The sequence below is a fragment of the Zootoca vivipara genome, chromosome 1, assembly GCF_963506605.1.
Source record: "Zootoca vivipara chromosome 1, rZooViv1.1, whole genome shotgun sequence".
Taxonomy (NCBI): domain Eukaryota; kingdom Metazoa; phylum Chordata; class Lepidosauria; order Squamata; family Lacertidae; genus Zootoca; species Zootoca vivipara.
In genome coordinates, this window is record NC_083276.1 from 79,970,700 (window position 1) to 79,998,189 (window position 27,490).

Genomic DNA, 27,490 nt, shown 5'->3' on the forward strand with positions numbered 1-27,490 from the left:
TATGTGTATTTGTGAAGAGCTGTGTGGAGAGAGTCTGGGGTGAGATGTAGTATAACTTAGCTGTTGCAAGATGTGTGGGAGTGAAGCAAGTTTATAAAATGTGGTGAAAAGAATGGTGTACTGATTTTCTTACCAATAGTTTAATGAAAGGTTCCCACGAAAAAGACTCATGCACCAGCTATGTGAGCAGGCACCACATGGAGGGTAAAGACTGGGCAAGCTATTCATTTGCCTTCCCCTTTTAAACAAGACTGTTTTCTCATAGCCCCAGGGAAGCAAGTAAGATCAATTGGCAAACAAACTTCTATTAAGTGCACTTGCTGGAAATGTTTATACGTTGTTCCTGAAAAATACTGAGTTTGCTGAAACTCCAGCCCAGTGTTTAACAACTCGTGTTATATTAAATGCTCTGTGTGCGCATGTTTGGGCACCTGCTGTGTGTAGCAGAACCTAGCCTGCTCCATTCCTTCCTGCCTGCCACCCATTTATAGGCATATGGCAAACCTATTTGAGGAAGGAAGGCAGATCATCTGGTTTCAAGCCAGCACAAAAATAAAATATCTGTAGAAAGGGTACCAAATGCTTGTTCCAAACCAGACTGGAAACACAAGATGAAAGAAATGAAAGACCTCTACAGTGTGTATGTTTACTTCTAAGAAAAGAGCATATCTCAGTCCATCCTAGTCCACTTTCTATCATTTAACACACACACACCACCAATGTGAGCTTCTAGGCTGCTGCTATTTGGGGGTGGATTAAAATGTGTTTTGGTACTCGTGTGCAGTAAACACACTTTGCACCCTGCTACCGTATACAGTGGAACCTCGGTTTATGAATTTTCGGTTTATGAACGCCGCGGACCCATCTGGAACGGATTAATTCACTTTCCATTACTTTCAATAGGAAAGTTCGCTTCAGTTTATGAACGCTTCAGTTTATGAACAGACTTCCGGAACCAATTACACCCATGCTTCAGGTTAAGTACGCTTTAGGTTGAGTACTCCGCGGACCCGTCTGGAACGGATTAATACACTTTCCGTTACTTCCAATGGGAAAGTTCGCTTCAGTTTATGAACTCTTCAGTTTAAGTACTCCGTGGACCATCTGGAATGGATTAATTCACTTTCCATTACTTTCAATGGGAAAGTTCGCTTCAGTTTATGAACGCTTCAGTTTATGAACACACTTCCAGAACCAATTGTGTTCATAAACCGAGGTACCACTGTATACACATTTTGAGGTAAGGAAAGTGATGGGGAAATTCACTGGAAAGTGTAGCATAACACTTGCTTGATGCAGCAATGCCTAACCACCTTGCAAATTGGAATGAATGCTCACTAAGCCATGTTGGGGTGTGCAATACGCTTGACCATTTATCTCACTGTATCCTTGCAACAACCTTTATGGATTTGGTTAGTTAGAGAGCTGGTTAGTTAGACAGTGTCTTGGCTGCAACTTCCAGAGGGGCAGCTATCTTTCTCTCTTGTAGCAAAAGCTAAAAAGAATCTGTGTTAGCACTTTAAAGATGAATACCTTTATTACGGCATAAGCTGTCATGGACCTGGTGCATGGAGCACTATCCTCAACTGCAAGCATTCATTCATTTAAAGCTCTTATACTTTGTTCTTCAGTCACACAGAAATCCACTTCTGGTCCATCTCCCTCACTTTTCTTCATTTCAGCAGTATAATTTTTGGAATATGTGTCATTTTGTTGCCATTATTTAGCAGTTGAGAGTCAGGTCATTGCCAACCTAGTTTTGGCCTACCACTGATCTAGAAGAACCAAATTTACAATGTGCAGCTTTTAGAACCTGAAAGAAAAGACACTATATTTCACAATTACAGCCATACCTCGGTTTAAGTACACTTCAGTTTGAGTACTTTCAGTTTAAGTACTCCGCGGCCCCATCTGGAATGGATTAATCCACTTTCCATTACTTTCAATGGGAAAGTTCGCTTCAGGTTAAGTACGCTTCAGTTTATGAACAGACTTCCAGAACCAATTGTGTACTTAAACCGAGGTACCACTGTATCTGTCATGGGAATCGTATATAGTACTAATAATAATAATAAAAAACCCTCATTCTCTGATTGTGGATCCTTATGCAACCAACACAGCATCACCCCCACACAAGAAGGGACAGGCTTGGGCAAACCTCAAAGTTTGCAAAGGTACAAAAATGTACGGAAACAAAACTAAGGGGAGCTAAATGAGCATTGAGCATGCTCAGTGGGGTTAGGCTCCAGTTTGAGAAAGACATACTTACTTGGGAGAAAGTCCTTACTGACTTCAGTGGGTTTCCTTTGGAGTTAATGTGCACAGAATTGGGCTATAAAGCTACGTACACATAAGTGGTTTGAAACACAGTAAGTTCATCTCCTGCACCCCATGTTTTAAGCTGCATTCTTACATTTCTGTACAAACCAGAGAGGGGGCAGAGATGTCTTCGCCTGGTGTCCATTACCTGATTTGCTTCCCCACATTAGATTCCAATTCACTGAAGCTATCATCTGCACATGTGCAACAACTGCCTGAAATATACATACTTCAGCTTAACCGCAGCTTCCATTTTCAAGTTGGGTGGAAGCTGGTTTGAAGGAAAGCATGTCAAACAGGAGTATTTCTAAATAAATTATATGATAGATATGGAATGTGCCTAATGTCATGTGTGCTCGGCTTCAGACACCAGCAGCAGGAGTACACTGGAGTCAGAGTACATGGTAATGTGTACACATAGGCTATGGAGATAAGAGGGACTGACTTTTGAATAAATGTACACAGGACTGGTCTACATACATACAGTCCTTCATACAGGCTCCTTAACTTGCATTGACTTCAGTAGCTTGCATTGACTTTAAGCAGATCAACAGTGTGCAGAATTGCAGCCCAAGGGTCCATTCAGACTAGCAGTCTTGTCAGATCTCATTTTAGCTCTGTCTTTCACTGTCTCCAGTGCTGTTTCTTGGTACACAGGGCTTTCACCTCCCGGGACCACAAACTAATGGTTTCCCTACGGAAATAATTTGTGCATTTGCACCCATGCTTGCCCACAAACCATCATAAATTTTATGCAGTGTGGTCAGAAATAAAACAAGCGGTGAGGGGAAGTAGCCAGGTTCCAGGGACAAAAAAGTCAGGGTAAAGTGAAAAGAAATGAGGATAATATTGGTCCTGAATTAGGTGTATGGTAAAATAAAAAAATTCCTTCAGTAGCACCTTAAAGACCAACTAAGTTTTTATTTTGGTATGAGCTTTCGTGTGCATGCACACTTCTTCAGATATCAAAATACCAAATACCATACCAAAATAAAAACTTAGTTGGTCTTTAAGGTGCTACTGAAGGAATTTTTTTATTTTACTTCGACCCAGACCAACACGGCTACCTGCCTGTAACTAGGTGTATGGTAGTAGAGCAAATGCAGTGGATGTGTCTGTGTTTCATAAAAAGGGTCCAGCAGTGGAGGATGGGTGGGGAAATGGCCAAAGAAAGACACAATATACTTCTTTCTAGAGTAGGGGTTCCCAGTCTGTGGATGACCAGTGGCCTGTGAGCTTCATGCAGGTGGTCCACGATGTGCCAGTGGATTTGTAGTTGAAGGCAGGAGATGGCGCATTCCAGCCACTCTATGGAATTCAAAATGTAAAACGATAAAATACAATATGTATAAGAAATAAAAGAAGCAATTAAAATACAATTAACACCATCCAGCATCCAGCACAGGTGCATTATAATTGCTACAACAAGCAGAAAAAATCATTAAGTGGTCTGCCAAGAATCATAGAATCATAGAGTTGGAAGAGACCACAAGGGCCATCCAGTCCAACCCCCTGCCAAACAGGAAACACCATCAAAGCATTCTTGACATATGGCTGTCAAGCCTCTGCTTAAAGACCCCCAAAGAAGGAGACTCCACCACACTTCTTGGCAGCAAATTCCACTGTCGAACAGCTCTTACTGTCAGGAAGTTCTTCCTAATGTTTAGGTGGAATCTTCTTTCTTGTAGTTTGAATGCATTGCTCCGTGTCCGCTCCTCAGCAATTTCCAAGTTGTTCAGGAGGAGGAAACTTTTGAAGACTATCTGCTCTGCATCACGTAGCTCTTGGCCCAATTTAATCCATGGGGGGGGGGGGCTGAAGTGGCAGGAGGAGAGGAAAGGATGGAAAATTGGGGTGGGGTGGGGATGACAACCAAAATGGATGGAGCAATGGAAGAAGTGGAAATATCAAGGATAACTTAGGAGTTATCTGTCCCACCCTGAACAGCTCACCAGGCAGGGAAGAAGACAGAACGAGAGAATTGGGGGGGGGGAGTGGTGGCCCTGTTTATTTTGGATTCTGGGCATGCCCACCACTAGTATTTGACCACTGAGATATAATAATATCCAGTTTCCCAGGGGAAATTCTAGTCCTGGGTGGTAAAAACATTATGTACACCTCTTTTTAACACAAAACCTTTCCTATGAAAAGCATGGAGGACTAAACAATGACTGATTACAGGATGTAGAGCTGACTGTGACTCATGTGACTATTATTAATTACTGTTTATACAGTGCTCAAATCACAAGTTCACATACATTATTTCAGTGCTCTTTCGCTCACTCTGACAAGTAATCAGTATTGATATCCCTGTCTCAGGCTGGCAGCATTGGTGGGGCTGCGACTGACAAACAGTGTCTTGTTTAAGGGCACCAGGTGAGTTTTCCATGGGATAAGCTGGCATGTGAACCAAGCACTAAACGTCCAAGGATACTTGAAATGTGAACCAAGGATCAAAAGGTTAGAGATAAAAGTTTGCAACCTCAGCCAAATGGATAGAGGGCAAATTGAAATAAGAGGATTTACTTCCAAACAAATAGTTCAGAATGGGATTGAAACAGAAGTACCAAGGGAATATGGGGGTAAGTCCCCAGTCCTCAAGGCAGCCTTCTCTGCTCTGTCGGCTTTCATGCATTGTACTTTTAGCTTGCATGACAGTTTGTATAGGATGTAGGGCCTGCAGATTCGGTTTCCTTTTGGTTTTGACCATTTGTTCCCCACCCCCATCCACCCCACCTGAAATGCCTTTGGCGAATGTCAAACCAGTAGCAAAAGAGAGAGAGAGAGAGGAATCCGCGTGTGTGTTTCTTTGCTCTAGGAATGGTTACACTGTGTTCAATGCTAACCCAACAGAGAGCGCTAGAATTCATCCATCCACATCAAGGCGCGAAAATCCAGTCCTGGTCTTGGCTGAGATTCCGCCAGCCAAGGAAACCTGCTCTTATTATTATGAAGTCCGGGAGATGATGCTTTCTCTTAATTTACTAGAAGAATAAAACAAAAACAAACCCTGAACTGGAGCTGCGTGCGCACTGGAGCAGATTATTGGCTCAAAAGCGAGCTCGCGTTTCCAGCGCGCTCGCTCAGCCGCTTAACCGCAGTGGAGGGAGGAGGCTCGATCGGAAATCCGCGTCCACAGGAGTGGATCCACCCTAGGTTAGGGCGTGAAAGGAAATGCAAACCTTCCGGGGAGCAACATGTTCTGGATGCGCAGAGAACTAGGAGTGTGTCGGGGTGTATGTGGATGAAACTTGATCACAACTATCTTTGAAGGTCGGCCACTGTGTGTGTGGCGGTGGACCACGTGAGAAAGTGGATCATCATCTTACCGCTTCCTTGAGCAGCTTTTTCTGGACAGGATGCGACCCATTGTTGGTGTCAACTCCTCCAGAAATGGGCGATCGAGACGTTTTGGACAAGGATCACCCCTGGGGGGCCGTATTCTACCACCCCTGGTGGGCCGGACTCTCCCCAAGCCGCGTTTCTTAGCGCAGTCGAGTCACTCCACTCTCGCTTCCGAGGAAGCTCCCGCCCTTTTCATTGCTGGAGGCGTGTATGCGTGCAGAACACCTGCTCCGAGGCGGATTTAGCATACAGTGCTACTGGTTTACAGAACACCCTCACCTAGCCCAGTGTAGCAGCAGAAACAATCTCCCCCCCCAACCCTTTTTCTTCCCTTCTTTTAATGTAAGTGCTTTTCGTGTGTGCCATCGGGTGAGCGGGGAGCATAACAGCATCCGCTGAGGACGCGCACGCAATCGAAAGGAGCATCCGTCTCTCGCGCCGCTTGCTGTGGCTTGCCGCTGCTCCGTGCTGCGCTTGCCATCCGCCCGCCTTGCAATTCCCTCTCCCACCAGCAGCAAGCAGCAAGCGGACGCGAGTGGAGGGGAGGCGAGCGCAAGACGCGCGCGCAATCAGCCTCGCAGGCTCGTGGCGCGCGCGAGACGGAGAGCGCGCGCGCACACACACCACACACACATCGAGGGGAGGGGAAGGGCTCCGGAGGCTTGGCATGTTCCTGTGTGGACGAGAATCAGTCCGCGAGCCCAGGAGCGGGAGGGCGAGCCCCTGCCACTAAGCCGCCTGCCTCCCTCGCTCCATTCATTCGCCTGCTCTCCTCATGCCGGCGGCTCCCGCTCTTTCGCCGCCCGTCGCCTGGGACTCCAACCTGTTTGTGGAGGTCACTCTTGGGCCGCCAGCAGCCTGTGGCTTCTTCCCTCCGCCGCCTCCTTACAGCGTCTGATGGTCTTTGCTCCGGGGAGGCGAGTCGGAGCTAGGCAGTGAGCGAGGAGGAAGCAGCAGCAGCAGCCCCGTCGCCCTCGCACGATCTAGGACTTACAAGCCAGGCAGCCATCCCCGCCCCATCTCTCACACCCACCGGCCCCGGAGGGATTTACTTTGTCAGGAGGAGCCCGCGGGGCTGACGCGCCGCCGAGAAGATGTACCTAGACCCTGAGGCGGCCAAAGGTAAGCGCGGAGGAGCCCCCTCTCCCTTGCACGTCGGTCGGGGCAAAGAGGACCATCGCCGCCGCCTGCCTTGTGCAAGCAGCGCCGAGCGCTTGCTCCGGGTTGCGAGTGGGCAGAACCGCCGTCTTTGTGTGAGCGCCTATGTGTCTGTGTGTGAAAGAGGCGGAGGTCGCGGCGCTACTCCGCGCACCTGAAGGAGGAGGAGGAGGAGAAAGGAAGGCGAAGAATGCCCGCGGCTGATTGGGCGGGGAAACGGGGGGAGGGGGGGTCGGCACCTCGCAAGGAGGCAAAGCGGGGGGGGGGGGGGGACGCGTTAGCAGCTGCGGCTCCGGAGGGCGGTGGCGGGAAGCGAGTCCTGAGGCGGCGAGGTCTCTGGTCCGAAGAGCTGAGGGAGGCTGCGCGGGGACTGACAGGGCGCAGCGGAGCTTTTTGGCGGGCACAGCCCTGAGGGGAACTTCTCGTGAGAACCCCGAGGTCGCCTCCTGCTCTTCGGGCACCTGAAGGGGAGGCACCAGCCCCACAGCTGGCGTCGCTTCCGGGGACTGGCGGCGCCTGAGGGCCGGGAGCGGGAGGGGAATTCGAGGTGGGACTCTCGAAGGCTGAGCTTGGCGCAAGGCGCCCCCGCGCGCTTCGCTGCCGCTCTCTGTTCGCTTCCCTTCCACGCCTTGCGCCTTTTCTTCTCCGCCCCCCACCCCACAACTTAATTCCTACTACCCTCCGCCTCTTCTTCCGGTCTTCCTTGGACTTCGCGGAGTTTCCCAGTTGCCTGTAGTTCTCCCCCAAAAGTCACTCTCGGGTCGTCGCCGCTTCTCTTCTTGGGAATGAGTCACGAGCCGCTGCCCCTCGGAGCCGCCGCGACTGACGAGGCACCTGCTGTTCCTGCAAGAGAAAGCGCTGGCTGCAACCTGAGCGAAACCGCGGCCCACCGGCTTACCGGCCGGGCGGGCTGAAAGGAGGCTCGCCTGCCTCCCAGACACACGCGCGGGTTTCTCTGGCTGGCAGCGGCAGCTCCTTCCTTCCATCAACACGTTTGCTGTCGCCCGTGAACACTTGCTTTTCTGGAGGGAAATGTAGCCAGGGTGGTTTGTTTTGCTGATCTAATGCTGTAAACAGGCAGCTTTTATGAGCACAGTGTGCACAAATGCGCGCAGCACATACTATCTCTCTCTCTCATTTTATATTCTGGAATTGCTACCAAATCAGCTTCTGGCCCTGTACTCACAATAAATGATACAATCCCCCAGGGACATGTGGCAGCAAGACTGTGGAAAGCCTACACTTTCTCTGTTGCCTTGTGTGAAGAGAAAAACTGCAGTTCATGTGTTTGGGGAGGGTGTGTGTCTTGCCTTTAAGTGACAGCCTTGAATAAGCTCACTGTGGATGTGGCATTGCCTTCAGAACCCCGTGCTAGATCAGACGATGATTTATTAGGATCCAGGAAGATGCCGGACCTGGAATAGTTATTTTCTTCCCCTTCCTAAGCCTGTATGATCATGTTAACGCATTGGCCTGATTTCTGAGAAAGTGTCAAGCAACCACTTACATATCTAACAGAAACCTAAGGTTTATGTGAGCAAGCAAGAAACCTAACAACTTGTGAAAGCAGCTTTTGTCCCAGTCAGTTTAATGAAAGTCTCCCAAGGTGAGACCAGAATCTACTTCTCCAGAGGATCTCACATGATTTCACTGTGACTAAAAAAAGCTTATTTCTTACCTCCTCAGTGTAGTGGCCGAAGCTACACTCAGGTGGATAGATATGCCTGCATGGTATAGTTGGTAGAATGTGAGACTGGGTCTAGGGGACCCTGCTTCAACCCCCACCTGCCACCCACAGAGCTCACTTGCTGGGCCAATCTTGGGCCAATCCATCTACTCTGCCTCACAGAGGGGGGGGGGGAATGGAGGTGGAGGGTGAGCCAGATATGCCGCCGCCTTAGCACGTCAGAGAAAAGGTAGGATGCAGATGCAATAATAGGTTGCCAACAGCTATAGGTGGAATGCCCATGTGCTAGGGGAGTACACCTTTGAATACCAGGTGGTTGGGACAAATGGGAGGGATGTTGATCATGTGGTTTATAAGTATCCAACTCAGATGGGGAACCTGCGGCCCTACTGATATTGTTGGACTCCAACTGCCATCGACCCCAGCCAGCATGGCCAATGGTCAGGGATGATGGGAACTGTAGCCCAGCAACACTGGGGGGTGGGGGTGGCAAAGGTTCCCCATCTCTGATCTCTATTGGAAAACATTGCTGGGCTAGATGATTCCACAAGGCTGCTCTTATGCTCTAATTTAAAAGTTACATTCAACGGTGAGCCTTAGCGATATCCTGTGACAAACATTACCAGGAGCTAATTGTACTGCATTTGTAATGTTCTCTCTCTCTTAGTATTTTGAAGGTTGTTGTCTTATTTATTTCACTTTTGTACAAGTGTACGTGGGAAGAACACATGGCATCAATCCTCTACCACATTCACTGTTAATGCCATTAATGCATGCAATCCTCCATTCCAAACAGCTGTATTATTCTCAGCTCAGCTTTCATAGGCCTCTAAATCCACTTTCCTCTTGTATTAGAAAATAGAAAAGCCAAGATTGTGCACAGTGCTTCAAGAAAGCATGAAAGTCCACTAAAGAACAGTACCGTCAGAATATTTTTCACATTCACCATCCTATTCTCACTAGTTTATTTTTCACAGCTATATGAAACAGAGGTGTATATGAAGCTGCCTACTCCTGTTCATGTTTCTTTGCTGAGATACTCCCATTACTGCAGATCATAGCAGTTCAATTCTTGCTGGGGAGATACTTTATTACAGAGACAGTGTGATGCAGTGGTTAGAGCACTGGTAAGACCTAGGTTCAAATCAGCACTCACACCATGAACTTTACAAAGTGACTCTTGGCCACTCACACTCTTTCAGCATGACCAACTTGTAGCTATTCCACAGCACGAACAAGCACCGTACAATAATTTCTTAGCATGGCTGTTCAGTCCCTCTCTCTTCATTTATGACCTTGGTTGAAATGCATGGGCAGCTATTACTTATTAAGAGTCAAGACATTGACCAGACGTGGAGGCCTGGCAAAGGAATTGCTGTGTTGGGTCAAGCCCATAATGCAGTTTTCAGCATTCCATCTACTCACAGCAGCCAGCCAGGTACCTCCAGGGAGGCTCATGTGCATTATGTTTGTTCATCCTCAGCATTTGGTTGTCAACACATATGCTGCTTTTGAAAGCTGAGATCACTTCTACATCCTAACTGACATACACTTACCCAATTTTTAAAAAAGGCTTTATGTTGGCAGTTTCTGCGACTTCCCCACCACGTCTCATTGACGCACGTCTTCCTTTCCTCTACCAGCATCCTACTAATAGGATGCAGCAACAGATGAATGCAACCCCCACCACAATCTGGCACACCTCCAGAATCTTCTGCACCTCCTATTGGCCAAGTAATAGCACTATCCTAAGTGTTCCTGCACTTATTAAAGGAGTGCCATAAAAGTGTCCTTCATGCCAGGATATTCATCAGACCTAACTGGGACTATTGGGGGGGTCCTACTTTGTGGGGCAGGGACGCAGGTGGTGATGTGGGTTAAACCACAGAGCCTAGGGCTTGCCAATCAGAATGTCGGCAGTTCAAATCCCTGCGACGGGGTGAGCTCCCGTTGCTCGGTCCCAGCTCCTGCCCACCTAGCAGTTCGGAAGCACGTCAAAGTGCAAGTAGATAAATAGGTATCGCTACAGCGGGAAGGTAAACGGCATTTCCGTGCGCTGCTCTGGTTCGCCAGAAGCAGCTTTGTCATGCTGGTCACATGACCCAGAAGCTGTACACCGGCTCCCTCGGCCAATAAAGTAAGATGAGCGCCGCAACTCCAGAGTCTTCCGCAAGTGGACCTAATAGTCAGGGGTCCCTTTACCTTTACCTTACTCTGTGGGGCAGGACTGCAGCTCAGGGGTAGAGCATCTGCTTTGCATGCAGAAGGTCTTGGGTTCAACCCACAGCATCTGTAGGTAAAGCTGGGAATGTCTTCTGCTTGAAACCCAGGTGAGCTGCTGCCAGTTAGTGTAGACAATACTGAGCTAGATGAACTTCTGGTCTGAATGGGTATAAGGCAGGTTCCTGTGCTTAAACTCCAGAACATCTTCACTCCTTCTGCATTTTGCTGTATTCCATGACTATGTTGTGCAAACATTCCCAATGTGATCATTCTTTGCTACATCCTTGTGTTCCCACTAAGAGTGGCTATTTGTGAAGTTCCAGAGCTTACTCTATGTGAAATGGCACTTTAGTCCTAAGCATTGCTTATTGCTTAGGAATGTCCTCCTAGGTATGACCAAAAAAAAATCCTTCCAGTAGCACCTTAGAGACGAACTAAGTTTGTCATAGGTATGTTTGTTTGTTTGTTTTGACTACGTCAGACCAACACGGCTACCTACCTGTAACTAGTCCTAGGTATGCTTAGGGATCACAGTGGAAGTGGGTGGAAATTAAGATCAAACTGTCTTCACAAACATGCTACAAGACTGCATGTATGGTGTGATCGGGAAAAAAAGGAATCATCTGAAACATCCTGTCAATAATAATGGCTAAATCAGAAGCCTGTAGGCTGACCAGTCCTATGCAGTGAGACCCCCAACTGGTCTTTGGAGGAAATACAATGTAATTGGTGTATGCAGGAGAGCAGGATAAGCATTTGAAATATGGTCAATGTGGCATACGCAGCATGAGAGTTTCCACATTACTATGCTGTGGTGTGTTCTGAAAAGCAACAAAATAGGGTTCTGGCTCTGAAAGAATTTGAATCTTCAGTCTGGATTCAATGTGAAACAAAATGATGATACAATTCCTCCTCAAAAGGGGGTGGAGGGCTTGAGCAAAGCGCTGTTGTAGCAGGGGTTTGCTAATCCTGTGGCTCTCCGGAAACAGTTTGACTCCAACTCCCATCAGCCTCAGCCAACATAGCCAATGGTCAGGGATGGTGGACGTTCTAATTTGAGGGGTCACAGGTTCCCCACACCTGCATTATATCAACAAAACAGCAACAAACTTACTTGTGGGCAGCATGAAAGTGGGTCTATGATAGTTCAGAAAAAGATGTGAAATAAGTGTGATTTAGAAAGGATTCTAAAGGAGTTGTTGTTTCTTAATAGTTATGAAAGGAGACATCTAGGAAGCCCCATTCAAAGAAAGCATAAAGGGGGGTAGAGCTAAAAGGAGATTAACATGCACGAAGAAAAAAGACAGTGTGTGTGTGTGGGGGGGAGAAAGTGTTAAAATGTGGAGAGTGGGAATTTGAAGCACATACCACATTTATTTAAAACTCCTCTTTCAGATTCTGAGACCCCACAAAACAAATGGTTAGAAAAAAGTGAAGATGGTAGTGGCATGACTTAACACTGTTCACAAGGCTTCTGCTTCAAATGGTGTCATTTTGGTGCATGTGTGGTTTATAAACTGATTAGGTCTCCCCTGGATAAAGTGCTTTGCTGTGTGGTGCATTGTTAATTATGATTAAAGAGAAAAACAAAGTTTAATACAGATACCCAGAAGTAAGGCGAAAGATGAAGTTAAACGATAGGTAAAGGCTAGAGTGTAAAGAAACTTTTCAGATATGCTGTGTGATTGAATCATGAAGGGCTATCCCCAAAGGACCTTTTCAGAGAACAAGAAAAGCAGGGAATAAGACATCTGAACGCAAGTTGCCATTAGGCAAACCATTGCCTAATGCTTTCTGAAGTGGTTTCAACATGGCCATGCCAAGTTGCAAAGTGGACTGGAGACATCAGGTTTAGATGACTGGTTTGCCTTCACCACTGGGCTCCAAAAAAGCAGTTAGCTATTGCCCCCAAAGTTATGATTACTGTTTATTATAGATTTACTCACATCGAATGAGCACTTATTTCACACAATTGAAAACACTGCTTTACAAGAGCAGCACTTATTAGAAAGGCTTGAAATAAAAGCCACTTCCTAGCAGAAGACAGATTATGTGTTTTCAAATAGTAACTTGCCATGTTGGGTGTGTGACCACTTTGGTTTTTCAGTCCTTTGTGCTACCGTACAGAGAAGTGAGGGGAAATTGATCATGCCTGACTTCCCCAGAATCTTTTATCAGGTGCCAAAGCCTGGTCAAACACTTCTCTGCTAAGCAGGGTGACACTAATGACTGACTTACCAAGTAGTTATATGCAGTATGTGGTAAATTACAGAAGTGTTTTCTGTATTCATCATTGAACTGCCCTGATTGTGTGGACAAAAATGTGGTTAAAGGGCAGGCAATGGCTTCTTGAGGCTGCAGGGACAGAGGTGTATGTATTAAGGCTGAATAAGAAGTGGGCTCGCACTGCACCACATATTGCTCCTCTCTTAGAAGAGGGATAGGCCTGTGGCAGATTGAGCGAATATCAGCTATTATTATTATTATTACTATTATTATTATTATTAGGACAGAGTATGATGGACCATATTGTTGCGCTAGCTACAGAAAATGATGAGGGAGGGAAAAACGCCAGCAAAATGGCATCTTTGTGGTATGCCTGATCCTGCTCAAAGGTGCAGGCAATGGGAGTCTGAGGTTCATACCTCCAAGGGGAAGAGAGACTCCCTCTCTTTCACCCCCCCCCCTTTTGCTTTCAGTTCAGTGAACTTCCTTTTACTACCGGGGCTAAGAGAGTCTGTAGCCATTCCTTGCCAAGGCCACCCTCCTGCTACTTCAAGGGAGTGCTGATGAGGTCCGTCCAGGAACGGAAGAGTCAGACCCTCTTCCCCATGTGGCAAAGCCCCGTGTGCCCAGAGAGCCTGGCTGTCACTGGCGGTTCCTCGCGATCCTCTGGGCTCTGCCCTCTCCCTCTGCTTGCTCGCCCTTGGCGGCCTCAAGAGTTTGTCTGAGAAGAAGACCTCGCTCGGCAGCCGAAGAGCAATGCCTCCTCAGGAGGAGGAAATAAATAAATGACCGCGCCTTCAGGATGTGCGCCTCTTTCCCTCTCGTCTCCGGGTGGAAGAAAAGGCACGAGTTCTTGATGAGCAAGTGTCGGGGGACTCCGGAGCGAGAGGCTGGGGAGGAAGGCGACGCCTGAAGGCTCGGAGTTGGGCTGCTTAAACATAAGATGAAACAGTGTCCAAACGGTTGCGGCAACCCGGGGCCTTTGCACCCACGGAGAGAAAGGGAGAGAGAGCCGCTGCTGGGCTTGCGCGGCACACGCTCCCTCTCCCGATGGCGCTGCTCCGCTCGTGGGCAAAATTACCCGGGCGGGGGACGGGGGCGGAGCATGCGGTGCAGGCGCGGATTGACCGATCCTCTTTTTGCCTCGCTGAGCGACACGCCCTCTGCCGCTCTCAGCAGCCGCTGCCAACGTGCTCTCTTAGCGGCGGCGGCGCATAGCCTTTTCTCAAAATTGGCTTCCCGAGTGACCCCAGCGCTAAAAGCCCTCGCCGCCTTTTGCCACACACTCCCTCCCTCCTCCGCTTCCTAGCTAAATCCGGATCTCTTTCGTGCTGTTATGTAGAGCTGGTGATGGCGGACCTCAGATCTCGCTCTCTCGCTACGCCCCCTTGCTATTGTTACCCCCCGCTTTCTAATTCCTGGCTGCTAAACTCAACGCCTTGCTCCGCCCCATCTTATCACCACGTTCGGTCTGGGCTCGACCTCCCTCACCCCCTCACTCTGTTTCGCTTCTCTGAACTAACCGAAGCAAGACAAAAAGACATTTGCAGGCAGGAATCCTTTTGCCTGGAGCCGGGCAGGAGGAGGCCCCTCGCCTGCCTGCACCCGGATATTCCTGGGTGGGACTGTTGCATCACGGAGACTGCCGCCTTCCCCCTTCTCGTCCCTCGTCTAGATCCCGCCCACTGGCTGTAAAATTCCTCCGATGTTGATGCTGCTGTCAGGTGCTCGCTGTCTCCCGGAATAGCTCTCGCGGCGTGGCTCCCCGCCCATTCGCCCCCTCTCCAGCCCGTGCAGCAGGTGAGGTCAGCCTGACAAATTTAAACTCGAGGACGGAGCTGCAGGACGGAGCCCCCACAGCCTCATCCCACCTGGCGCTCAAGCTGCTAGAGAGAGAGAGGCAAAGCGACCAGAGAAAGGAGGACAGATGCTGATAATATTGCTGCCACCCTTCAAGCCCCAAGGGATTCGGCTATCTTACTATGTATTCAACAGAAAAAGTGGAATTTTTTTGGTGGGGGGCGGGTTGGTATAAATGCAGGCAAGAAAGTTGCCCTGAAGGGATTGTGTTTTAAAAGCAGCAAGCTATGGGAGAGTGGAAGAGCATAAGTGCTAAGCTTCGCATCTAGAAGGTGAATGACCAGCTTTGTGAACATATACCCCCCCCCACGTTAAAAAACAAACTAACCTGAAATCTCAATGTTCTTCTTGCTAGTGAGAGATGCCTGGCCATTGTTGGGGAAAGAAGATGCTGGACTCGATGGGCTGCTGCTGTTCAGATCCAGGAGGGCTCCTTCTTTAATATGGGAATGTTAGGGATGTGGATTAGGATATATTATTAGATAGATCCTATCCAAGCTTGTGTTAGCAAGCTTCCAATATCAGCAGAGTGACATTCCCCTTTTGTGCGCAGCAAAGCATGTGCGTTAGATTCGCTAGAATCTCTATAACAATATTACACTTTATACTTCAATATTACACTTCCTGGCAAAGGTCCCCTTTGTCCCTCTTAAAAGAAATACACAACACAGTGTTTATAAAATAAGATAGAGTTTACTTACAGTTTCATCCTGAGTTACAGCATAATCTCAGAAAGGCAGGCTTGCTTAGAAAAGTTACAAGTATATATACATCTAGAGACTACTTAGTAAAGTAAGACTCCATTTGGTCTCACTCTTGGCTGCAGGCCTAGAGTGAGAACCATGCTAACTAGAGATTCTCTGAAGATGTGTTCCCATCGAAGGAGGAAGTATCTAAGAGAGAGAGTGATTGCAGGCTAGGGCTTTTGTCTAATCCAACTCATTTGCATGTCTGAGGGAACAGGAACTGACCTGTAGTCAGGTGTCCCTCCAGGTGAGTTCCTGTTAGTGGACACTCTAGGAACTGTTGTGACTTGTCTGCCCCAGTGTTCCATCCCACAAACCCCTTCTCAGGCAATTCACAACATTCATTACATACAAAACAAAACATAAGCAACTTTATTCAACCACCCAAGAGTCCCAGCTTGACACGCAGGTTCTGGAAACTCTGTCTTGGCAGGGGTTTTGTTAGGATGTCTGCTGTCATCTCCGATGTGCAGCAGTACGACAGTTCGACAAGCCCATCTTGTATCATCTGGCGAACGTGGTGGTACCTGACCCCAATGTGTTTTGAGCGTGCTAGGAACTTCTCATTCTGCGCCAGCTTTAGACAGCTTTGGTTGTCCTCCAGCAGGCTTATAGGTTCCTTTCTCTCCACGCCAAAGTCTGTTAGGAGTTGGTCCAGCCAGGAAATCTCTCTGCACGCTTCTGTAGCCGCAACATATTCCGATTCTGTAGACGATAAAGCTATACGTTTCTGTTTATAACTGCCCCATGTGATAGCTCCGCCCCCATACATAAAGACATGCCCGCTTGTGGATTTATAATCAGAATTATCACCCGCCCAGTCAGCATCAGTGTACCCAATGAGCTTAGGGTCACTGACAGCTGGTAACTTTAATTTACAATCCATTGTACCCTTAAGATATCGAACCACCCTCTTCACACCAACCCAATCATGCTCAGTGGGACTACTCACTTTCCTGCTGAGAATCCCTACTGCATTGGCTAAATCAGGTCTGCATGTGGTAACTAAATACAAAAGTTTACCAATTGCTGAACGATACTCGGTGTTGTTTGGCAGCAGCTTCGAATCCTCTTGGTTCTTTAAGAAGTCTGTAGCCATCGGGGTGTCGACGGGTTTTGCATCCTGCAATTGCATACTCTCCAACAGTTCAATTATCTTTTGCTTCTGATTAAGTAGAAATGAACCATCCTGTTCTCTTTCCACTTGAATCCCGAGGTAATACTCAACTGGTCCTAATTCCTTTACTTGCACTTCCTTGTTGAGATGCTGGACTACATTTTTATAATCCCTGTCATTTGACGTTGCGATTAAAAGGTCGTCAACGAAGGCAAGAATATAAGAAAATTGTCCATTACTCTGCTTAGTGTACAAACACTTGTCAGCTTCACCTTGCTTGTACCCAAGTTTCACCAGCATTCCATGCAATTTCAAGTTCCAGGCTCTGGCTGCTTGTTTTAAACCATACAGTCCCTTTTGAAGCTTGCAAACCAAATGTGCCTCATTTGGCTTTATAAAACCTTTAGGCTGCTTCATGTAAATTTCTTCAGAAATTTCCCCATGCAAAAACGCAGTAGCTATATCGATGTGTTTCACCTCCATCCCTTTAGATGCTGCGATGCTTAAAAGTAATCTTACGCTACTGTATCTCACTGTCGGTGCAAAGACTTGGTCATAGTCGTGGCCATATTGCTGTGAAAAACCTTGTGCCACTAGTCTTGCTTTGTAACGTTGCACCTCCCCTTCTGAACCCCTTTTAACCTTGAACACCCATTTGCTCCCAATTGCTTTCTTACCAGCAGGTAATTCTGTGAGTGTCCAGGTCTTGTTCTTGTGCAGTGCGTCAATCTCCTCCTGCGTGGCTTTCCTCCAGAGACTGGCTTCGGTGGCTGGCATCTGCTCTACCTCTTCCCAAGTGGAAGGTTCTGGTGGAGACGCCGACCCTGCAAAGTAGGACAGTCGTAGTGGCGGAACGCCCTTGTTGGTTCTGGATGAGCATCTGACCTCTGGTTGTGCAACCGCATCAGCATCCTCATCCTCCTCCAACGCTGGCATGTCCACGTACAGCTCCTCCTCTTCGTCTCTGGTGCCGCCAGGGGTCTGGACCTCTGCGTCTTCTGGGGTGTCGCCTGTAGGGGGTGTTGTGACACTAGAAGGTATATTAGTTCCTTGTGCTAAAGGAAAACTTATAAACTCTTCATCTGGTGACTCTCTAGAACAGTCAATAAGAGTGTTCTTTGTATCAAACTTGCCCTGTTCATCAAAATGAACCACATGGTATGGGTCTACTCTGCCACTCTTTGGATCTAGAACTCTATATCCCTTTCCTCCAGGAGCATATCCAACCAGGATACCTGCTTTTGCTCTGGAGTCAAGCTTGTGTCTGCGCTCTTTGGGCACGTGGTAATAACAGACACTTCCAAACACACGTATGTGCTGCAGACTTGGGACTCTCCCGTGCCAAAGTTCAAATGGTGTGCGTTCTGCACCCTTTGTAGGCAATCTGTTTTGCAAATAAATCGCCGTATTCGCCGCTTCACCCCATAGCTTCTGTGACAAGTTGGCCTCTTTTAACATGCACCTTGTCATCTCCACAATAGACCTAAACTTTCTCTCAGCAATGGAGTTCTGTTGAGGCGTGTAAGCAACTGTAGTTACATGTGCTATGCCTTCTTGTGCCGTGATGGCCTTCATCTGTCGTGAGCAAAACTCTCCACCATTATCCGAAATTAAGGTGGAAGGAGCTCTCTGGAATTTGTTCTTCACCATGTTTAAGTACAGTTTGAACAATTCCGGTGTCTGACTCTTTTCCTCTAGAAAATATCCAACACAATATCTTGAGAAGTCATCTATAAATATCAGAATGTACTTATTGTTTCCTAGGGAAGGTACATTCAGCGGACCACATAGGTCAGTATGAACAGTGTCCATGACTTTTGTGCTTCTCTTCTCTGTACAACGTGGGAAGGAAGGCTTGACTGCCTTTTCAGTTATGCAAGTTGTACAGTTTGGCATTGGTGTACTGCAATTCTTTACCTGTAGACCTTTTACCAGATTTTCCTTTTGCATTTTCAGGATAAGGTTGGTATCCCTGTGTCCAAGCCTTTTGTGCCAGAGTTCCAGATCTGGTTGATCCTTTTCGCTGGGTTGTGCAACCCTTGCAGACTCATTCTCTGAAATATCAATCTCATGCACATCATTGATTAGTTTGGCTTGAATAAACACTTCACCATCTTTTATCACATTGCATTGTCCATTTTTAAATATAATTTCAAAACCTTTCTTGTCCAAGCTAGACACACTTATTAGATTACAGTTCAGCTTTGGTGCATACTTAACATTACTCACTGTAGTATCAAAAGACTCATTGTTCACTTTGAAATTCAAGTTCAAAGATCCTGCACCTATTGACTTTATAACATTTCCATCAGCAATTTCAATCTCAGACTGTTTATTATTGTCTATTTCATTGAAATATTCCCTTTTATAGCAGAAATGGCTGCTTGCTGCACTGTCCAGAAGCCACTTATTGCGCTTTCCTTCACAGCTCTGGAAAGCTACATTTCTTTCTTGCAATATCATTGCACGCCCACGACCCCCCTTCTTTTCGCCTTTTGGTGGAAAGGGGCGGGATTTATTCCTAGGTGCCCGGCATTCCTTCGCCATGTGCCCTTTTAAATTGCAGTTAAAGCAAATTATTTCCTTTGGCATTTGTCTGGACCTTTGAAAATGCTTGGAAGCATAATTAGTGTCCTTTCTCCCTGTATTCCTTTCTGAAGAATCAAGGTAATCTCTGCATTCCTCTCTCAAATGATCAATCAGTTCTTCAAAAGTCAGGTCCTTTTTGTGATCCATGCAACTCTTGAATGAACTGAAGCTTGGTCCTAGAGATGCTATCAAAAATGAAACCTTTGTTTCTTCATCAAGGGCTTTAGGAGTAAGATCAATCCTCTGAACAATTTCACTAAATTTGCTGATATGGTCAGTGAATTCTTCTCTTGAATTCATCCTCAGCGCAGTTAATTTGCTCATCAAATTCCTGTAGGAGTTCTTAGTAGATGCTCCATACCTGCGCTCAATATCTTTTAAGATTTTAGCTGCATCATCTTTGCTATTAACTGATGTTAGATGCCTGTTGCGAAGTCCACTCAAAATTATGTATCTGGCCTCGCTGTTCATGCGTTTCCAACTTGCTATCTTAGCTAAATCCTCTGCTGTTGTGCCAGTAGGCATAGGTTTTTCAATGGCATCCAAAACATTCCTTGCATCTAAAAATGCTATCAGGCGTTGTTTCCAAAATACATAATTGTCATCATCTAGAGCCATGAATCCTGGCTTAACTCCACTATCAAAATCTGCAAAAGCCATCTTGGAATCTCAAAATTCTAAAAATTTCTCAAAATTCAAAAATTTGCCAAAAATTCCAAAATCAAAATCTCTAAAAATATCTCAAAATGCAAAATAATCTTCACTGCCTCTGAGTTCTCAGTGCTGTAAACTCTGAGGGAGGGGAGGGGTAGCTAATCCCCTAGGCACACTGGAGAACAATAGACCATGTGCTCACCAGGAAGTTCTAACTGAAAAAATCCTACTCAGTTCAAAATCACAATCCAAAGCAATCCTTCAAAAATACACAAAAATACGCAGTCCTGGGCCGTAATAACCCTTTATGGGAATGTTAGGGATGTGGATTAGGATATATTATTAGATAGATCCTATCCAAGCTTGTGTTAGCAAGCTTCCAATATCAGCAGAGTGACATTCCCCTTTTGTGCGCAGCAAAGCATGTGCGTTAGATTCGCTAGAATCTCTATAACAATATTACACTTTATACTTCAATATTACACTTCCTGGCAAAGGTCCCCTTTGTCCCTCTTAAAAGAAATACACAACACAGTGTTTATAAAATAAGATAGAGTTTACTTACAGTTTCATCCTGAGTTACAGCATAATCTCAGAAAGGCAGGCTTGCTTAGAAAAGTTACAAGTATATATACATCTAGAGACTACTTAGTAAAGTAAGACTCCATTTGGTCTCACTCTTGGCTGCAGGCCTAGAGTGAGAACCATGCTAACTAGAGATTCTCTGAAGATGTGTTCCCATCGAAGGAGGAAGTATCTAAGAGAGAGAGTGATTGCAGGCTAGGGCTTTTGTCTAATCCAACTCATTTGCATGTCTGAGGGAACAGGAACTGACCTGTAGTCAGGTGTCCCTCCAGGTGAGTTCCTGTTAGTGGACACTCTAGGAACTGTTGTGACTTGTCTGCCCCAGTGTTCCATCCCACATTTAAGGTCTTAGGACAGGGATCCCCAAACTAAGGCCCGGGGGCCAGATGCGGCCCAATCACCTTCTCAATCCGGCCCACGGACGGTCCAGGAATCAGCATGTTTTTACACGAGTAGAATGTGTCCTTTTATTTAAAATGCACCTCTGGGTTATTTGTGGGGCCTGCCTGGTGTTTATACATGAGTAGAATGTGTCCTTTTATTTAAAATGCATCTCTGGGTTATTTGTGGGGCATAGGAATTCGTTCAATTTTTTTCCCTTCAAAATATAGTCCGGCCCCACACAAGGTCTGAGGGACAGTGGACTGGCCCCCTGCTGAAAAAGTTTGCTGACCCCTGTCTTAGGATAAGGATGGTGGGGTCAGTTTAGGACAGGCATCCCCAGACTGTGGCCCTCCAGATGTTTTGGCCTACAACTCCTGTGATCCCTAGCTAACAGTGGTTGGGGAAGATGGGAATTGTGCCTGCCCTCCTATCTGTCTCATGTAGAATAGGATTTTTGTGTTGTTGTCCCCCCCCCCCCAATTCTATAATCACAGTCTTGCACCAACATCTCTTGTCCCAGTTCAGAGTCAGAGGAAGCTGCACACCTTTCTGAGGGACAGGCTTCAAAATATAGGCTTGCTGCTTTGATTAAATTGGGCAAGAGACAGAAGGCCTTAAATGAAATCTACAAGCACTATTCCCTGTCTCCCTCTGCAGCCACCCAGTTTGACCGAAGTCATGCCCTTGTAGTCTTCTAAAAACAATTTATAAGGGGCTGACAAAAAACATAGGCAGGGCATTGCTCCTTTGTCAATATGTCCCCCTAACTCGAGCAATAATGCTTCGCCAAGTGTGTTGCTCAGGTATGTGCAGAAAATCCAGGATCACTAGATAATCTTCACAACCTCTTATCATAGACCATCCTGCGTGTGTCTCTTAATAAATGCACAAACTGGTACATATACAACAGAGTAGCAATCAGGTGGAGAGTAGATAGAGACATTAAAGCATTTGTGCAATATCAGTGGTGGGGTGGGTGTGGACAGACCTGTGGCTTTCCTGATGCTGTTGGACTTCCAACTTTCAGCAAGAAGGAAATCATAACAGGGGCATAGCCAGGATCAAAATTAGGGGGGGAAGGGGCGGGGCCAAGGCATGGGAGGGGAGGGGCCACAGTGGGGCAGGGAAAGCCATGGTCGTTCAGGGGCGAGGGGGCGCCAGGATCAGCCCAAAATCGGGCTGCTCCAACCCCCTCCTCCCCCTTCGCGATCGCCGGGGCGGGTGGAGGGAAAGCCAGCCAAACGCTTTGCGCGGCTCTGGGGCTTTCCCTCCACCCGCCCCACAGCCAGCCAGGGAGAAGGGAGACGTCCCTTCTAGCCGGCTGGCTGTGGGGCGGGTGGAGGGAAAGCCCCAGAGCCGCGCAAAGCCAGCGGCCCTGCTTCTAGGGGGGGCAACTGCCCCCCTGCCTACGCCCATGAATCATAATGCAGTGCAACAAAAGCAGCTCACCAGCCTATTGGGTGCTGCTCATACCAACATAAAAATAGGTGTTGGGTCAGATGTGGAGCTGCGAGAACCAAATTCAGCTCTCTTGGGTGACTTTGAGCAGAGCTGCTATATAGGCTGATTGCCTCATGTAAGGAAAATACATGTATGATGTAACACTGTCACCTGTGAGCCAGGTGCTCCCCAGCCAAGCTGTTCAACAGTTGGAACACCTACATACACTATGACATCGTTGCAGCCAAAGATTTTGGCTGTGTAGAGTCTGTCTCCCCCTCTTCATCTGAAGAACCTAGCAGGTGTCTTACTGGGTAATGAGAGCTCACTCTGGAAGTTGTCTATTCGGTAGAGGTGACTGTCAGGTTTGATGTGAAGGAGTGGGCTGCAAACATTAAGATGGGGCTATTATCACAATATGAACTTCAAACCAATTTTGGACTATATATATCTCAATATATCTCCCAGCCCTGCACAGAGATTGTCTCCACATTAAGTAACAGATGAAATGTTTCTTGGAACCTAAGTAGGTTACAAGCTTAAATAACATTTTTTAAAAAATGTTTGAATGTGCTATAGAAACAATTAACCATCATCTCAGGGTTAAGCTTAATAAATTTACTGCCGTGCTAAGTTTTAAAGCCCTATAGGAATCAGGGCAACTAACAGCAGCCTCCACCCAGGCTGTCCTTGTCTTTGTCACAGCTTCTACCTAAGTCTCTGTGACTTTCCTTAAACTCAGCCCTGTATCTGCCAACTTTAAAAAAGCATGAGTCAGATTACTTCAAACTGTGAGATTTAGATTTATGTCACACACGTCCCCCCTTTTTTAAAAGATAAACGAGGTTCTATTTTTTCCTTGGTTTATGACCATGGCACATGCTGCAGGCATGTTCTCTTTGTAACAATGAAAAGTGGATTTTTCCCCTTTTAAAAATGTAATATTCTCACCCCTCAGTTCCAGCATCTCAGAGGTTCCAAAACCTCACGACTCTGCATTTAAAATGGGAAGAGTCAGAATATTATGTCTGTGGTGGAAAAGTTTTGTGTCATCCTTGCTTCAGAGGTGAGGATGCTAGGCAGACAGTGGCAGTGTTTGTGCCATGGGGGTATTTATTTGTTGCATGAGTGTCTCAGCTTTTCTGCAAGGAGCTCAGGGTGGTGTACGTGAGTTTCTCCCTCATTATATCGTCACGACAACCCTGTGATTGTAGTTTAAGCTGAAAGTTGGTGATTGGGCCAGGGTCAACCTGTGAACTTGGGTGAGCAAAGATTTGAACTTGGGTCTCCCTAGTCCAAAAACCAGCAGTCTGCATGCTACATTGCAGGACAGGATGCTCCTTCCTTTGCTGGTTTCATTTTTCCTAAAGTGATGAAACTGCTGTCTAACCTCATGCCGTCACGTATCATGGTGGCATCTGAGCAACCTTTCACCCCATTCCATCTGTTTCCTCTTTGTCCTGATTTATCCTCTTTTCGTTTCTTCCTCTCTGTGCTTTTCTGAGAGTCCTATCTGTGATCAGCATGTTCAGGTTTGCAGGAAGCAGGGCAGACGGGTACCCAGGTGAGATTGCCACTGATAATGCAGAATAAGAAGGATGTGAGACAGGAGGGAGAGGTGACCTTGTGTTAAGTTAATCAAGTCTGAGTGGAAAGTGGCCAATCACGTAAGAGCAGATAAAGCAGGGCTAGTGGAGGAGTCTGAGGAGATGATGGAATAGACATGAAAATGTTCGTAGTCTGTGAGGCATTATTGCACCCAGTTGTTTTGTTTTATTTTCACAGCAGCTACATCTGAGTTGGAGTATTATTGGTTTTTATTACTGCATGATATGATTCTGTTGCAAGGGAAGGCGTTTCAAAAATCTGAAGGTGCTCACTTACCAACGGTAATAAATATTTATACACACACAGTACAACTTAATTACCATGGATGCCCTTTCACTAGTTAGTTAAGCTAGTTCTAGAACAATTATTTCTGTCCATATGCAGAAGCAGAAAATGGCTACTCTGGAAACCTACAACCCTGCTCCTAGTTACACACATATAATTCTGATTGAAATTGGTGGAACGTGATGAAGGTGTGAAGGGCTGCAGACTAAGGGTTTGCACTAGTGGCAGGAGTAAAGTTTCAAAAGAACTCTTTCAGTGCCACCGAGGATCTTGTGTCAGAAATGTAGAGAGAAGGTGTGCTAGTAGTACACATTCTATTTTTCTTAGTCCAGCTGGTACTGAACAATCATTAGTTTATAGAGCATGGAAACTGCTCTCTGGGATCAGGGATAGAGAATCTTATCAGAGGTTCAGAAGAGATTTGCTAGGAAGAGATGGTTGGCCTTGCTGCTTATATAGGAGAGTGGAGAAATGTACCCCCTGTCTCCAATTAATGTTATGAGCATATGGAAATTATATTAATTCATTGTGAAGAGCAGACATGAAAAAAATCGCATTGTGTTGTTGTCAAGACACCTAAAGTTTGATGACCTAGGTGAGAAGAAGCAGAGTCACAAGGCAGATTGCTGTCACCTGTAACTAAAATCTATACTGCACCTGTTTTCATTGGACTTCCTTCAAAAGTAGCCCCACATAGCGTGCATTGCAGTAGTCCAACCAGGCTGCGGCATGAATGACCAAGGCTAGATCCGATTTCTCCAGAAAAGGACACAGCTGGCAAGTCAGTTGTAGTTGGGTATCAGTGACTACTCCCCTTCATGGATCAATGCCTTGTCGTGGCGAAGGGGCTTGAATAACTCAGAGAAGCTATGAGCTATGCCATGCAGGGCCACCCAAGATGGACAGGTCATAGTGGAGAGTTTTGACTAAACGTGATCCACCTGGAGAAGGAACTGGCAAGCCACTCCAGTATCCCTGCCAAGAAAACTCCATGGACAAAGACAACAGGCATATAAAAGTTATGACGCTGGAAGATGAGCCCCTCAGGTCGGAAGGCGTCCAACATGCTACTGAGGAAGAGCGGAGGACAAGTACAAGTAGATTCAGAGCTGATGAAGCGGCTGGGCCAAAGCCGAAAGGACGCTCAGTTGCGGATATGCCTGGAAGCGAAAGGAAAGTCCGATGCTGTAAAGAAAAATATTGCATAGGAACCTGGAATGTAAGAACCATGAATGGAGGTAAGCTGGATGTGGTCAAAAATGAGATGACAAGAATAAATATCGACATCCTGGGCATCAGTGAACTAAAATGGAAGGGAATGGGCGAATTCAGTTCGGGTGACTATCGTATCTACTACTGTGGGCAGGAATCCTGTAGTAGAAATGGAGTGGCCCTCATAGTCAACAAAAGAGTGGCAAAAGCTGTAATGGGATGCAATCTCAAAAATGACAGAATGATCTCGATACGAATCCAAGGCAGACCTTTTAACATCACAGTAATCCAAGTTTATGCACCAACTACCGGAGCTGAAGAAAGTGAAATTGACCAATTCTATGAAGACCTACAACACCTTCTAGAAATGACACCAAAGAAGGATGTTCTTCTCATTACAGGGGATTGGAATGCTAAAGTAGGGAATCAAGAGATAAAAGGAACAACTGGCAAGTTTGGCCTTGGAGTTCAAAATGAAGCAGTGCAAAGGCTAATAGAGTTCTGTCAAGAGAACAAGCTGGTCATCACAAACACTCTCTTCCAACAACACAAGAGACGACTCTACACATGGATATCACCAAATGGGCAGCATCGAAATCAGATTGATTATATTCTCTGCAGCCAAAGATGGAGAAGCTCTATACAATCAGCAAAAACAAGACCTGGAGCTGACTGTAACTCAGATCATCAGCTTCTTATAGCAAAATTCCAGCTTAAACTGAAGAAAGTAGGAAAAACCACTGGGCCAGTAAGATACAATCTGAATCAAATCCCTTATGAATACACAGTGGAAGTGAGGAACAGGTTTAAGGATTTAGATTTGGTGGACAGAGTGCCTGAAGAACTATGGATGGAGGCTCGTAACATTATACAGGAGGCAGCAACGAAAACCATCCCAAGGAAAAGGAAATGCAAGAAAGCAAAATGGCTGTCCAACGAGGCCTTACAAATAGCGGAGGAGAGGAGGCAAGCAAAATGCAAGGGAGATAGGGAAAGATACAGGAAACTGAATGCAGATTTCCAAAAAACAGCAAGGAGAGACAAGAGGGTCTTCTTAAATGAGCAATGCAAAAAAATAGAGGAAAACAATAGAATGGGGAAAACCAGAGATCTGTTCAAGAAAATTGGAGATATGAAAGGAACATTTCATACAAAGATTACCATAATCAAGGACAAAAGTGGTAAGGACCTAACAGAAGCAGAAGACATCAAGAAGAGGTGGCAAGAATACACAGAGGAATTATACCAGAAAGACATGGAGGTTTCGTACACCCCAGGTAGTGTGGTTGCTGACCTTGAGCCAGACATCTTGGAGAGTGAAGTCAAATGGGCCTTAGAAAGCACTGCTAATAACAAGGCCAGTGGAAGTGATGATATTCCAGCTGAACTATTTAAAATTTTAAAAGATGATGCTGTTAAGGTGCTACACCCAATATGCCAGCAAGTTTGGAAAACTCAGCAATGGCCAGAGGATTGGAGAAGATCAGTCTACATCCCAATTCCAAAGAAGGGCAGTGCCAAAGAATGCTCCAACTACCGCACAATTGCGCTCATTTCACACGCTAGCAAGGTTATGCTTAAAATTCTACAAGGCAGGCTTAGGCAGTATGTGGACCGAGAACTCCCAGAAGTGCAAGCTGGATTTCGAAAGGGCAGAGGAACCAGAGACCAAATAGCAAACATGCGCTGGATTATGGAGAAAGCTAGAGAGTTCCAGAAAAACGTCTACTTCTGCTTCATTGACTATGCAAAAGCCTTTGACTGTGTCGACCACAGCAAACTATGGCAAGTTCTTAAAGAAATGGGAGTGCCTGATCACCTCATCTGTCTCCTGAGAAATCTCTATGTGGGACAAGAAGCTACAGTTAGAACTGGATATGGAACAACTGAGTGGTTCAAAATTGGGAAAGGAGTACGACAAGGTTGTATATTGTCTCCCTGCTTATTTAACTTATATGCAGAATTCATCATGCGAAAGGCTGGACTAGATGAATCCCAAGCCGGAATTAAGATTGCCGGAAGAAATATCAACAACCTCAGATATGCAGATGA

The 27,490-nt window shown here is 46.3% G+C and overlaps 1 protein-coding gene across 2 annotated transcripts in view; it reads left to right on the forward strand.

Moving 5' to 3' along the window:
- The first annotated feature begins 6,331 nt into the window (after positions 1 to 6,331).
- Positions 6,332 to 27,490, forward strand: part of SYT7 (synaptotagmin 7) — a 226,950-nt gene continuing 205,791 nt past the window's right edge. For both annotated transcript variants that reach the window (XM_035123676.2, XM_035123666.2), the window contains exon 1: positions 6,332 to 6,786. In XM_035123676.2, the coding sequence (XP_034979567.1) occupies positions 6,759 to 6,786 (28 nt within the window). In that variant the 5' untranslated portion in view covers positions 6,332 to 6,758. The remainder of the gene's footprint in view (positions 6,787 to 27,490) is intronic.